This window comes from Phlebotomus papatasi, chromosome 1, assembly GCF_024763615.1.
Source record: "Phlebotomus papatasi isolate M1 chromosome 1, Ppap_2.1, whole genome shotgun sequence".
NCBI lineage: Eukaryota > Metazoa > Arthropoda > Insecta > Diptera > Psychodidae > Phlebotomus > Phlebotomus papatasi.
The window spans coordinates 32,248,530-32,262,889 of NC_077222.1; the positions used below are offsets into that span (position 1 = coordinate 32,248,530).

General features: G+C 29.8%; 1 protein-coding gene across 4 annotated transcripts in view; it reads right to left on the minus strand.

The window, feature by feature from the left end:
• The window catches only part of LOC129798843 (uncharacterized), a 527,934-nt gene that overhangs the window by 63,424 nt on the left and 450,150 nt on the right, over positions 1-14,360 (minus strand). For 2 of the 4 annotated variants that reach the window (XM_055842244.1, XM_055842246.1), the window contains exons 3-4: positions 11,784-11,928; positions 6,093-6,318 (exon numbers count right to left, since the gene is read on the minus strand). In XM_055842244.1, coding sequence (XP_055698219.1) covers positions 6,093-6,318; positions 11,784-11,928 — 371 coding nt within the window. The remainder of the gene's footprint in view (positions 1-6,092; positions 6,319-11,783; positions 11,929-14,360) is intronic. The other 2 variants (XM_055842247.1, XM_055842245.1) reach the window with 2 other exon arrangements.

A 14,360-nucleotide genomic window follows, 5' to 3' on the forward strand; every position in this document is an offset into this window, starting at 1 on the left:
AAATAATCGCCAATTCTATTGCATTGAAAGTCCTATTAAATTTCGAGTTCCATACCCCTCGATTTTTGTATTGCTTGGAGCTTTCCAGTTCCATCTTATGGAAAGTTTTGGGTGTCAAAGCAAGAGGGAAACTAATTTGATGTGTGAGGTTTGTCTGTTTTATGTATTGCCATCCGCAAAAAGGGCATGGTTTGGGAAGAAGGAAAACCCTTCGGATGTCATTGATATCCCCAAGGAATAATGAGGCAAAACAAAGCTTATCACACGACAAAACCAAGTGAATAAAGTTGCGCCACTTTTTATCTTCAACCACATAAAATGTGTCTATATGAGAGGGACTTTTCTCTACCCTTTTCCCATCCATTTCTCAACCCTTCTGTCTCAACCCTCGCCCCTCTAGCCCTCGCTACTTTTGGTCGAAAAAATGGCATTTTTGGAATGTTCCAAAGAGAACAAAATAGAGATGAAGTGGTTTGGGATAATATGGGCAATGTTCTGGGTTTCTTTTTAATTCAATGTTACCCCTTTATCGCATTTGCTTTAGTATGGAATCTTCCTGATCATGATATTGAATAAAAATCAAATTTAATCAATGACAATATTGAATAATCCAATTGCCTTTTTTTTCGTGTGGCAAGTTTATGTGGAAATTTGATTTTGATTAGTTTCGTTCGTTTTCATTCCACGTTCCCATTGGAAAGCTTTCGCTGCAGGAGCTTTTTTTCTTGATACTCCTCGCTCCTCTTTATGCCCACATTTACCACTGATCCCACACAACATCCTCTCGCCTCCCCCATTACATTCTTTCCCTCCTGGTATTCTTGATTGGATACTCGATGTATTTCTAGTATATTTTGTGGTATTCTCGGCTTCAGCCAAAACCTCATTTTCCATTCTTGTGTCGCCTTTATTATGACAACAGATTGCACTGCAGAGAAACCTCTTTCGCTATATATACGATATACATATATATATTTTTTTTAATACTGTTAGTCATGAGATATGTATAAAGAAAATTTATCATTTCAATGTGATTTGCCCTTTCTAGAAAGTTCTCCCTGAAATCGACACAATTCCTTCCAGCCCTATATACCCCTTCTTATCGATAACCTACTTTGTATTGTATGCCGAATAGAAAAAAAGAGCCTTAAATCACAAACAATCTTATAGATGATGGTTGAAGGGATAAAAAACACACAGTATATGTCAAGGATTAGTGATTAAAATGGAAATGATATGATCTCTTGGGAGAAAATGTCAATCACTGAAAGGAAAAAATACAGTGAATAGGATGAAATTAGAAGTTAAATTTTATATATATTTCTTTTTTAAAAATCTTTTCAAAGAGACAATCAAATTGGAAAATAAAGAAATATGATTTTGAATAAAGAAAACGTGCAGATAAAATTTTGAAAATGAAAAGAATTGGATAAAACCAGATAAAACACACAGAGATAAAATATTAAAAAAGATATTGTTGGTTTTTTTTTAATTAATTATTTACAGTGATTTTTTTCATGTTTTTACTTAAAAGTTTTGTTTTTTTTTTAAATAAGAAAATTATACACAAATCAAAATTACATTTCTTTAAAAAAAAAAACAGGAAAAAAGGATGGAGTTTAACACTGCACACAATCACACACACATTTTTCTTATTCACAAAAATAGTTATATCTTTTTTTTTTTTGAAAAAATAATAATAACTTAGGGAAATCGTAGTATTTGGATAATTTTTGTTTAATAATATTTTTGCAAATTAAAATAAAATAAAATTTGCAAATACGGTCTATTTACAGGGACGGAATTCTTTAGCTAAAGTTTTTTTTTTTCGCGAATTAACAAAAATCACTCGACGCTTCTTCTTTAAATTTAATTATTGCTTTTTTGGTATTTTAAAAGATGAATTCGTATGCATTTTTTTCAAGTTTATGATAATGAAATTAAATTGATATTATCCAAAGTGGAATAGCAAAAAAAATTAGAGTAATAGTGCAAGGGTAACATTGGAATGATCGACACTGAAGATAGGACCGTAAACCTAAAAAAGTAACTTTTTTTAAGTTATTCTCAGTTTTTTTTTACTAATTATTTTATGCAAAATGTGTTATATTTAAAATAAAACACATTTTGCAAAAAATCGTAATAAAAAAATACGATAATTAAATAAAATCATTTATTTAATTCAGAATTGATCCCTTCAGTGCTTTCCCTACACAATTAATTTTGTTTTGTAAATATGTTTTCGCAAAATTAATGAGGGTAATGGCCTCTACACACTAGATAAATTTATATCCATATTTAACTGATTTCTCTATACAAACGTAAGCAATTTGCTTCAATATTGACATAAATTGCTCTAGTGTGTAGGGGTCATAAGGCATATCATTAGAGCTAATTTTTTCTCCATCACTAAAACTGTCGAACATTACGTTCATAAAGCAGAAACACTGCGATAGATAATTGATTCTGTTTCACAAACAGTAGGTATCCAAAATTTGAAAATCAAGATTAAGATCGAAAAAGAGAGTTTTGTAAAAAAGATTTTAGTAATATAAAAATAATGATTTTTGTGATATTTCATTAAAAACAATGATAGTCTCGAAACATCACTCGTTTGATACTAAATAGCAATTTAATTTAAAATATCTTTTCGTTTATTATTCATTTTTGAAAGTTGCAAGTGAGTCAGTTTACGAATAATAAATAAAGTTTATTCAATTTTAATGTGTTTTGCACCGGATGGGATTCGAACTCAAAACTGTTATGCCGGCTTCAGACTGGAGGCTTAGCCCAGTTCCCGAAGGTCTCAAAAATCTAAGTAACAAGCAATATTATTGATTTTTCAAAATCCAATGGTACATTTGCTATCAATATCCAATCCTAAATAACAATTTACTAAAAAATCGTGCCTGATAAGGAATTAGAGGACTTAAGCCAGATGGCTAAGACCGTCTTCAGACTAGAGATTTAGCTTAGTTCCCGAGGGTCTCAAAACCTTAAACAGCAACCGATTTTACAGTTTTTTCAAAATGTAACAGGTTATTTGCCCTTAATAATTCTATCCTAAGTCAATTTTTTCCAAAAATTCTTGAATGATTAGATATTAGAGAAGTTAAGCCATATGGCTAAGTCTTAGGTCTGAAGCCCGCCTAAGCCTTATGTATGAAGTCCGTATTACAGTCGATCCGGAGTTCTCCTCACTCTAGAGCCGTACTATCAGTGGCTGCCGAAATTCTGAAAGCCAAAATTCGGAATGCTAAAATCTTGAAAAGTAAAATCTGGAATGCTAAAATTCCGAAAGGACCAAAAACCCGTATGGTCCAAATCCCGAATGGGACGAAATTAAACGCACGATAAATATATGGAATAATTTCCTAAAACACAAAGAATTTCCCTTTGCCTTCGGTAAGCGAGGATGCAATCATGGGAGTAGCTATGACACTTTCGGGATTGACTTATCGGGATTTTGGCTTTCTGGATTTGGATATTGGGATTTTGACCTTTTTCGAATTTAAACGTTCGAGAGTTTAGCTTTCGGTATTTATGCTTTCGAGATTTTGGCTTTTAGGGATTTTGGTCTATTTGGGCTTTTGACTTTCCATAATTATAATCTATTCGGGATCTTGGGTTTCGAGATTTTGTCTTTCGAAATTTTGTCCTGAAGCCATTCTTGAGGATCAACCAGAGTTGAAACTTCCCTTTAGTTAAGAAATATTCTAAAACGACATATTCAGTTTTGATTGACCTTAAGTAACTTAATGTTTTAAAAAATTTTTAAATCTTGATTCCGGTCTGAGAATTCATCGGTTGGACCAACAATTCTCATAACTAGCTCCTCATATATATCAGAAATCCTTTAACAATATGAAAATACATAGACTATACAATAATGTTAATTTAGGTGACGAGTAAGTTAGAACAGTTCCTGATACAAGCGGGGAATTAGGAATTTTAATTTTGCCGTTAAGGAGGAATGATGAAATTTAGTATTAAAGTGCCATTCCAATGAAAAATGATAATGTTTTTAACACTTTACTGTTCTCAAGCGCTTCTGCATTACCGACTTCTCTCTATGTTGTTTCCTCTCTCGACTATTTTTCCTAATACTCGCCGTATTCTTAAGCTACCAAACAGTCGTGACAAGAACAAAAGCAAAGGAAAGCCGATTACATAGAAGCATTTAATAACAGTTAAAAAAAAGTTGTGTGGTTAAAAAAATGTTTGTTTTTGTTTGGAATATCACTATTAGTTATATCGTTTTATTGAAGTAACCAATTTCGAAAACATGTTTACAAAACAAAAATTAATAGTCATAGCTCACAACAGGAAAACATATTTTAAATTATATATTTTTTGAATTCATCTATTTTTGAAAATTTACTATTTTTAACAGAAATATCAACAAAAAACTTAAATGATTTGACTTTTCAATTAAAATAATAACCACAAAGTCCATATTTGAAATTCTGACTGCAAATATTAAACTCAATTTTGACACAATAATTATGAATTAAAAATTAATATAAATTATCACGCCGCATGACATTTAAAATAAATTTGATATTGTCAACAAAAGGAATGAAACACTAATTTACATTGCACACAATAATTCCTTTCGCTATTATAATTATATTAAAGCCACCAAAAAAAGCTTTAAATTTTAAATTATCAAAAAAATATACGCGTCGAGTGATATTTAGAAATTAAAGATTTTTGTTTTGCGATATTTACATTTATCTTACGCGTTGTTTTTTTTTATCGGTTATAGGAAAAGAAATTATTTTAGGAAAATCAAAAAAAGGCTGGGACGGCTTTCCAACGGTGTAAAATCATTTATTCACTATTTTTATCAGAGATCTCTCTTCATTCAGTCATCCCTGCAATAATTCTACATTTTTTTTCATTTATTTTCTTTTTCAATTAATCACTGTGAAAAATGATATTATCAAGGTATGAGTACGGCCCAACAATTTAATTTACAGAGAAAAATAAATACAGAATAATTATTTTCTGTAGCCAGTGTATTAGTGTCAGCTACTGGTTAAATAATTGATAAATGATTGTTCTTTTTTTTCATTAATAACAACAGCAACAATTTTTTTTCCGATAATTATGATGTCTGTAACGCAGAAACAAGGTAAATTGTCAAGTTTATAAACAAGAAAAGAGAACCACATGAAAATGAAGGCTAAATTAATTGATTAAATAAAATGTGGAAAAGATTATTAAGTAACTCAGTGAAATTTAATTAACTGTGCTACGTGAAAAAAACATGAAAGAACGAAAATGAATTTATGAAAAAAAACTATTGAGTTTGGTTTATTGAGGAGTTATGACAAAAATAAATCGTATGTATAGACGCGATTTTTCTTTTAATTTTTAATGTTTTTGGGTTTATCGTCTTTTTTGTAATTTCAGCTATTTTAATTACTGCATGAATGAGATTGAAGAACTAATTGAGAGTGGTTAAAGAAAGGTATGACAAATAATAAAGTAGAGTTATGTCGTTTATCTTTTAATATTTATAATAAAAAAATATAATTTTTTTAAAGAAATCATTGTGAATAGAACCAAATTACAGACAGTAAATAGAGAAAAATTATTTACGTGAAAACTAAGGTGTGCTTATAATTGATTTTGATTTAAAAATATGCTTTCGAAATTCCGTATGGGAGCAAGTGAGAATGATACTAGATGTCGCTCATTACAGTGAAATGTCAAAAACATGTGAAAATGCATTTGACAACTGAGGTTGAGTGACATCTAGTTTTTGTCACATAGAACACCCTCATTTCTAATTTCGAAAACATATTTACAAAACAAAACTAATTGTAAGTACACCATTAGAAAATAAAAAGTGAAAGAACTATATAGTTTATCTGTTTCCTTTTTTGGTGAAAAGATAGAGTGAAATTAACATAGAAATGTTGATTTATGGAAGTATACCTAAGAAATGTTCCAAATCAAGAAAAAAAAGAAAAGAACATACAATTACGACAGATAAACTAAAGGACAGATAGTCAAAAAAAAACAAAGTATAGAAAAAAATCTTTGAATACAGAGAGAAATAATAAAACTTAGATTTGATGCTTACAATTATCAATATCGTCATGGGATCGCAATAAATAGTGATCCGATGATGATAATCTTGAGTGCCCGTTCGTGTTGGGATGAGCTCCCCCCCTACGATCACTTTTTAATACGCTACGCGGTTCCTGTATCGGTTGATCCATGTACAAATCTTCGCACTCACTTTCTTTGTACTGTAGAACATTCTTGTGCTTTTCGTAGATCACAACACAGCGATGGCATCCCTTACTGTCATTTTCAAACATTCACATTCATTTGCAAACGTGTTATTTTTTCATTTATTTATTTTTAACGCAATTTTGTGCGCGCGGAAATTGCAAATGAAAATTTTTGCGGAGAATATTTGAATCAAGAGACAGTTTTGTGTGAGTTTTTTTTTTAACAGCATATTGATTGTGTGATTTCCCATTTGGGGATTTACACAATATTTCGCGTGTTTTATAGATATTGTTTTTTTGTTTTCATTTTGGTTTTTTTATGCATTTGGCAATAACCACAATTACACAGGACACGAACGATGATTGTCATGAAAAAGAGATAAGAAAAATATTGAATTAGTTTCATGTACAATATAGATATAATAAAATGTTGTAGCATTTAATGAATAAATCATGTAAAGTCATTAAATTGCACTAGGAATCACATTTAATTGCATGCAGGAAATTGCAGGATTTGATCAGGAGACACTGAATTTATCGTAGATTGCATTATCCAATATCGTATAAGCATCTTGCCAACTTATCGGTAAAATATAGGTTTGTGAATAAATAATCTTTAATTGTGACATTATTCATTTTCTGTTAACTAAGATTAAAGACAAAAACAGATAGGGTGGAGTCTACACTTATGGACAACGTGCAAAAATCTTAAGTTCTTACGTAAAACAGATTTCGAAAAGTTATAAAATTATTAGTTTATGATGTAATTAACATTTTGGATTTTTCGAAATCTGTTTAATATAATAACTTAAAATTTTTGCAAGTTGTCCATAAGTGTATAATATCTGCAAGTGTAGACTCCACCCTAATATATCAAATATGATTAGTAAAAACTGAATTTTGTATTAAAAAGAAAATGCTAAATATTTATTATTAATTTTAATATAAAGAATAGTGAAATATTCTTGACAAAAGACAAAACTCAAGAAGCAATTGTATTTCTTTAGGACCAAAATTTATGGTTATAGCGCTCTATGTAGGGGGAAGTGGGGCACCTTTGAATTAGGACATCTTTGAAAATGGAACTTTTTCTCCAATTTTTAAAAGAACTTGAGGTTTATTAATATATTTTAGTTTTACAATGGGTTTGTTGAGCTAAATTATGTAATGGTAAGGTCCAGTTAAATTTAAAAATAGGAAAAATACCCAATTTTAAAGCTGCCCCAATTCAAAGATATCCCATTTCCCCCTACCCTAACTGAGGCTGAAAAAGTAAAGAAAACACACTTAAGGAAATCAAGAGTTTCTACAGGAATATCAATACAAAATTCTCATTATAAGTTTCTTAAAGGTGCATTAAGACTTATCAAACTCCTGGCTCTATAATATAGCTATTTTGCTTTTTCGGAATTAACAAATTATGAGTTTATCTTACGTCTTTGGCTGATTTCTGTCTGATAAATTTTGTATACAAATGAGTAAAGTAATGGAACTGTGCCAAATTTCGGACAGCTTGCAATATCGGACAGCTCTTTTGCTTAAATAACCTGAATCTGACTTTTCAAATAAAGTATATTACGTTCTGTTTTATTCGGTTAATAGATATTGAAATGAAATACGTAATTTCAACCTAATACTTTCTCTATTTATTTCCTGGTAAGAAATTCCCATATTCTAGACTAGGAAAATAAACAAAAAGGGGTATCAGGTCAAAAATATCAAATGTTAAATTCTTTTCAAAATTGCATAAAAATCAGAAATTTGCTGAAAAGCTTATGTGATACTGGATGATGAAAACGACGATATTGCAATCAATTCTTGCAGTAGAAGCATATAAGTAAAATATTTATATCAACATGGAATTAATTCACTAATGTGTTTTTTTTTTAAATCTACTATCATGCCTTATTTGCTTGGAAAAATATTTTTTTTCTTTTTTTCTCATTGTATTCTAAAAACTGAAGGTTCTATGTGAAAACATTTAAGAAAGAATAATCTCTATCATTTGAAAAATTTTAAAAGGTTTTTACATAAGTCGACAAACACCCAAACAGATAATATTACAAACATATTCAGTTCATTTTCACCAGACCATGATATGTATTACATTAAAAGGACAACAAATTATTTTTCCTATTTCGAAATTTCCATTTTATGTGCAAGATTTTTATTTAATGTTACCATACGAAAACAAGAGGAACGAAAAGAAAATTTAGAGGAAAGCTAAGCAATTTCAAATACCAAATTTTATCATAATTGATCAGACTATATATTTTAAGCTTTGTTAAATAGATTATTTGGGTTTATATAATACAATTCTAAAAAAAAATTTACGAAAAATTTTGATTGATAAGAAATTAGGGAAGTTAAGCCATATGGCTAAGCCTTAGGTCTGAAGCCCGTATAAGAGTACTGATAGCTGTGCCGTTACTTGAATTCCAAACTTCCAATCTTTCCAATTTTTTAGTATAATCTGTAGATTTTTGACTCTACATCGGCGCTAATATACCGACTGGTGTTCATGTTTCATTCTGAGAATTACTTATATTAATAATAATTAATAATAATTCTGAGAATTACTTATGCACCTCTTATTCTTAGATTTAAATTTTTACATGTAGTGATTCACAGCGAACAGACCAGGCTTTTCTCTATGGTCATTGCTTTTTTACGCCTTCATTGCTTTTTTACACATGGAAAAAATATGCAAAAAAAATTGCGGTACCAAACCAAAGAAAAGCCCAGTCTGTTCGCTGTGAATATACGTTTTGATAAGTTTTGCCCCAGTCTCCCTTACATACAAATATGAAATAAATCAATAAATAAATAAATTGAATTAAAGAAAAGAATTCGCATTTTTTTTAATGAAATTATGAATTTTGCTTGCATTTTTTATCATTTTCCATTTCACAAAATACTCAGTCAGATTTCGTATGTGAAACTGCCTCAGTTATCTCTATAAACAAATATGTTATCTACTCTTTTTTTTTTGTTGATTTGAAATTGACAAATAAAATGCTAATTTGCTAAAGGAGTTCATGTGTTTTCTGTCGTCAACGAAAGAAAATCCGTTTTCACATGATACAGATCTAGAGATTTTCTTTTGCTTCGTAATATTCAAATGTGTTTACTTCTTATGCTTGAGGCAGTTTTTATGTTATCCAGTTTCATTCTTTTTCTTGTAAGAGGAGTTGTTATTAGTTTTTGTAAATTTCATGATTTTTACAAATATAATATTAAATGAAAATAGAATGATTAATTTTCATCCTTTTGACATGACTCTTTTTTTTCAAAATTTCTCTGCGTAAATATTTGTTCTCAATAAATTTGGTATTATTTTGTGAATTGATCACATTGAAACTCAATGTGAGTTGTATAAATGGGAAAGAGCACATTGAATGTAATATTTTTCCCATCAAAAACAATATCTCTAAATATAGAAAATAAATAGAGGAATCAAATGACACCATCAAATATAACACCGTAAATTTAATAACAATAGAATATTGTGACAAACATGTCATAGAGCCAAAACAATGTATGAATTTTCGATATTTATGTTTAATCCATAATACATTTTTTTAATTCAATACATTTCACCAACTCATTTGCTCTCATGTTCACTCCAAAATTAACCCAAATGTTTTCATAATTTGAATAAAAATCCATTTTTAGAAAGGTTACGTTGTTAAATTATAATTAAAGTCTTAAATAGCTCAGTAATATTGGAATAACGTTAAAATAGGGTTAAGGGAAAGCGCGCTATCTTTGGACGACTCCAGCTTCGGATGATTCTTAATTGATAATCGGATAATTTATTAAATGATTTTATCAGTAGCTCTGCTCTGGAAATTTGAGGTATGGGACCAATTGTTAAAATATTGATATAATAATGGGTCAAATTAGTTTGGTCTTGGATGTTGAAATCAACGCTAAGACGGCGGTGGACGCATGGGGGTGGGAAGGATCAAGAATGAGATGAAATAAATACAATTCAATTCAAAATTCAATTTAAAGCACATTGAAAAAAATGAATTGTCCAAAGCTTGAGTCGTCCGAAGGTAGCTCGCTTTTCCCTTTAGTAAAGTTACCGTTTGAAGTAAAGTCATTTCAAAAATAATTATATATGCACATATCTTAAGTTTGAACTTTATTTATATTTTATATACCTATTAGTATTATATATTATATTTCATGCACTACATATATTAGCCTCAATATGGCTATTTATTTTCCAATAAAGCTCATTGAATGGAAGCTTCCTCAGTGAAAAGCTTGATAAATGATTAGTGACAATTCAAATTAACTTGCGTCTATTCACACAATTTCACCCATAAAAGAATGAAAGGATGCGATTTTGTGAAATAGAGCGTAAATGTGATATAGCACGGTTGTTCTACATTTAATCATTGCTAAAAGCTCCGGTTTTATTGAAGCTTCTTACCAATCATAAAAGTACGAAAAGCTTTAAACATTATATGAGAGCAATGAGAGACTGTATTTCATTAAATTAAAAATACTTATTTATGCAAACTCTCTTGAACAATTAAATAAAATTACCAGTGAAAACAGGAAAATCCATTTATTTTAAGTATTTTATAAAATCAACTTAAAAATTCAGCTTCTGGATATGAATTTTTATAGCAGAAATTAATATTTAAAAGCATCCGTGTGGAAAAATTTATTGCAAGACTTTCTACAGTTTGTATTTTCATATTTTTTGTGAATTAACAAACAGTTCACAGAAAAAATTATTTTTTCGAAATTTACAATATGTCCGTTAATAATAGAACTTATTACAAAATTTGTAAAATTTTGATCGTAGCAAGATCTTTTAAGGAATATTTTTCATCTTTTAACAAAAATTCGTTTTTGAATGTTCGTACAAAAAAAAACAAAATTTTGTTTATCTGGCAAAACTATACAAAACATTATTTTAGAATATTTACGAACAATTTTTGTTAAAGAAACAAAAATGTTTGTCAAAAAATCACGTTATGTGCAATATTTGGGAAAAAATGTAAAATTTTAGTGGATTATAATGCCCAACACACAATAACTTTTGTTTTGTAAACATATTTTTGACATTTCAATCAGAGTGAGTGAGATCTAGATCTAGTCATCTCGTTCATTCTCATGGGAAATTTTGAAAACATATTTAAAAATAAAAGTTAATATGCGCTGGTCATGAGAGTCACGAGCTTTTCATAAATTTGAAGCAAATGTCACAAACATTTACAAAACTATTAATAAAATATTTATTTCTGTGTAGTTTTAATATTTAAAAAAAATCTTTTCGAATGGAAATTTCGAAATCTGAGGAAAGGATTTGAAAATAGCATATTTCTTTACAAAAATTCTCACAAGAACAACAGCAAAAAAATATTTTCACAACATTCTACAATTCTTAAACAATAAAATACTTGATATTCTACTAAATATATTTTCTACTGTCAATGAAATGATACTAAATTCAGTGGAATTGTTACAAAAATTTTGTAGATAATTTATTGATAGAATTGCAGCATAACTTACTCGTCCACCATTAAAAATTTGTCACCATCTGATGCAACACACTTGCCCCTAAAGCTCAATATGGAGCCCTTAATATAAATTGGCTGTAATCCAGATTGAAACCATGATCCTTCCCATCGCTGGGGAAATGTGCAATTGGACACAGCTGAAAGTATAGTAAAAGAAAGGAGACATAATTAACTCACTTTTCCTTTACCACAAGATTGCTTCTACTTTTATGGCTTTCCTTTTCACAAACGTATAATTCTTTTTGGGGTTTCTCATCTGTACTAAGATCACGGAGTTTGCTGATGGTGTGAAAATTCACATTTTTCTCGTAAAGATTTTCCAGGGGAAATCTTTGGCTCGTCACTGAGGACTGAGATAAATTTAAGATATTCTATAAAGCTCAATTAATTAGTTTATAGGGAATTTTTATAGTGCATAAACATTTTTGGTTAGTAAAAAAATTTATTGTGGTCAGTAGAAAATTCTAAATACACTATAAAATATTTAATTTTGGTCAGTAGTAAATAGCTAAAAAATAGTTTAAAAATTTTGCTATATTAGATTTCATTTACTGAAATGAGTAACATTTTCAGTAGTCGATTTTGAGTTACGTACTTCGATTCCTTTTGCCCCAAGGGCCTGTATTTTGCTAGAATTTTGGAAATTTTAAATTTCGAGTTTTTTTAACGTCACACTGTTTGTCCGTTTGTTCGCCGACTGTCAGCAGCTCTAGAGGCCAAACGGTCAGAGATAGAGACTTGGGATTTTCGGAGGACCCCCTTGTAAGCCAATCCAGGGACCGTTATGCCCCTTAGTTTTCTGCCACCCCTCCTCTTCTCCTCCAAAACCGGGATTGCAAGAAAACACGTCGTGCGATCCAGGTGGACATTTCGTCAATATATGAAAATCCCGTTGAATCATTCCTAATAACAATTTTCAAGGTCAAAGGTTTAAAAAGCTTTATAGAGTGTATTTCTCAAATGAATGGTATCAAATTTGAGTTCGTTGGAAAGGTCTTGGAATTTGTAACAAGTCAGAACCGGATGCAATAGGAAATTTGGTAACCGCAATTTTTATCCTAAAATCAATTTTATTACTCTTAAGGTATTTTGGGAGAACTTTTGGGTATTTTATAAAACGGTCTAAATCGGTTGTAAATTAGTAGATAGTAAATACTGCGTAAGTCAAGAGTTCGAGTATTTTCTATAGCATGGAACCTTTTGTCACCCTTTTTTTCGTTAGTATCAACTTTTAAGCTCTTAATCATTAACCGATAAAAATAAGAATTGAGGCAAAGTAACAATAATTTGATTTTTCCATTATTTAAGTATGGCTTAAGATTTATAATTTTATACAATGCGAGTTTCATGGAGATATTTTAACTATGATCAATTAAATAAAAGGTAGGGTTGCGGCATTCCTTTATGACCTGTCCTTAATGATGGCCTCCTCTCAAAAATCTTGAATTTTTGTCACAAAATTTGCTGTGTTAAGATAACCCTTTACTTGTTTTTTGGTTTCCGAAATCATTTTCTAATAAAAATTGCGACGAGGCTATCAGTAAAGTCAGGCTATAAATAATTCCGCTACCCTACGTAACTATTAAATGATTAAAATTAGCTACTCCAGCATGATCTTTCGAAATAAGAGATACTTCTGGACAAGGTCGTACTTCCAGTCTGAAGACTGTTTTAGAAATTAATGAATTATTTTCAGGAATACTGAGAAGAGTTTTAGAGAAATACAAAATTTAGAGCTCTAGTCTCAGACGAAGTACCTTATTTGAGCCAATCCCTTACAATAAAATTCATCGACTTGCTTCCGTTCCCGGTCATTTAAATAAAAAAATAAAAGCAATAAAAAATTGCACTTCAGCATTGTTCTTCAATAAATCATTTCGTTAAAGTTAAATTATATCAATTTTCTTTTCACGAAAAGCCCATTACATTTTTAACCATAATTTTGGTAAATGTTTCATTTTTATTGTGGCACATAAAAATTATTACACAATGCAGACAGCTTTACGGGAAAGTTGTCGAAAATTTTGGGGAAAAAATTGGGTGAGTTAAACTGAAAAAAAAATCCATTGAGATTTTAATTCAAAAAGTTATAATTAGTTTTTTTTTCAAACATTCCATCCCGAGTTTGTTTTACGCATAGGGAAAGCACTTTATCCTGAGGGTGGTCAAGTTGGTGATAAAAAAATAACCATCCATCAAATTTTTATCTCTCAACAGACAGCGTATTTGATTAACCTGTCCTGCGTAGAAATGAGAATGTCCTGTAATACCACAATAATGCCACAATATATGAATGAACATTTTACATATAAAATAATTATTAATAGTCCCTAAGCACTATAGTTTGCAGAGGGAAAAATAAAAATTATTCATCAATTATTAATAGTATTAATAAGCACTTAAATACATAAACGTGTGTGAAATTAATTTCTATGCCCGGGAAAATTGAATGATGGTGGTGAGAAGGGATGAAGTTTGAACCCTCAATGATGAACTTTTTGTCAATTCGAGGTGAGTACCACCCCCTCAACGTCAAATAAAATTGCTAATAATTAAATGATCCCAAATG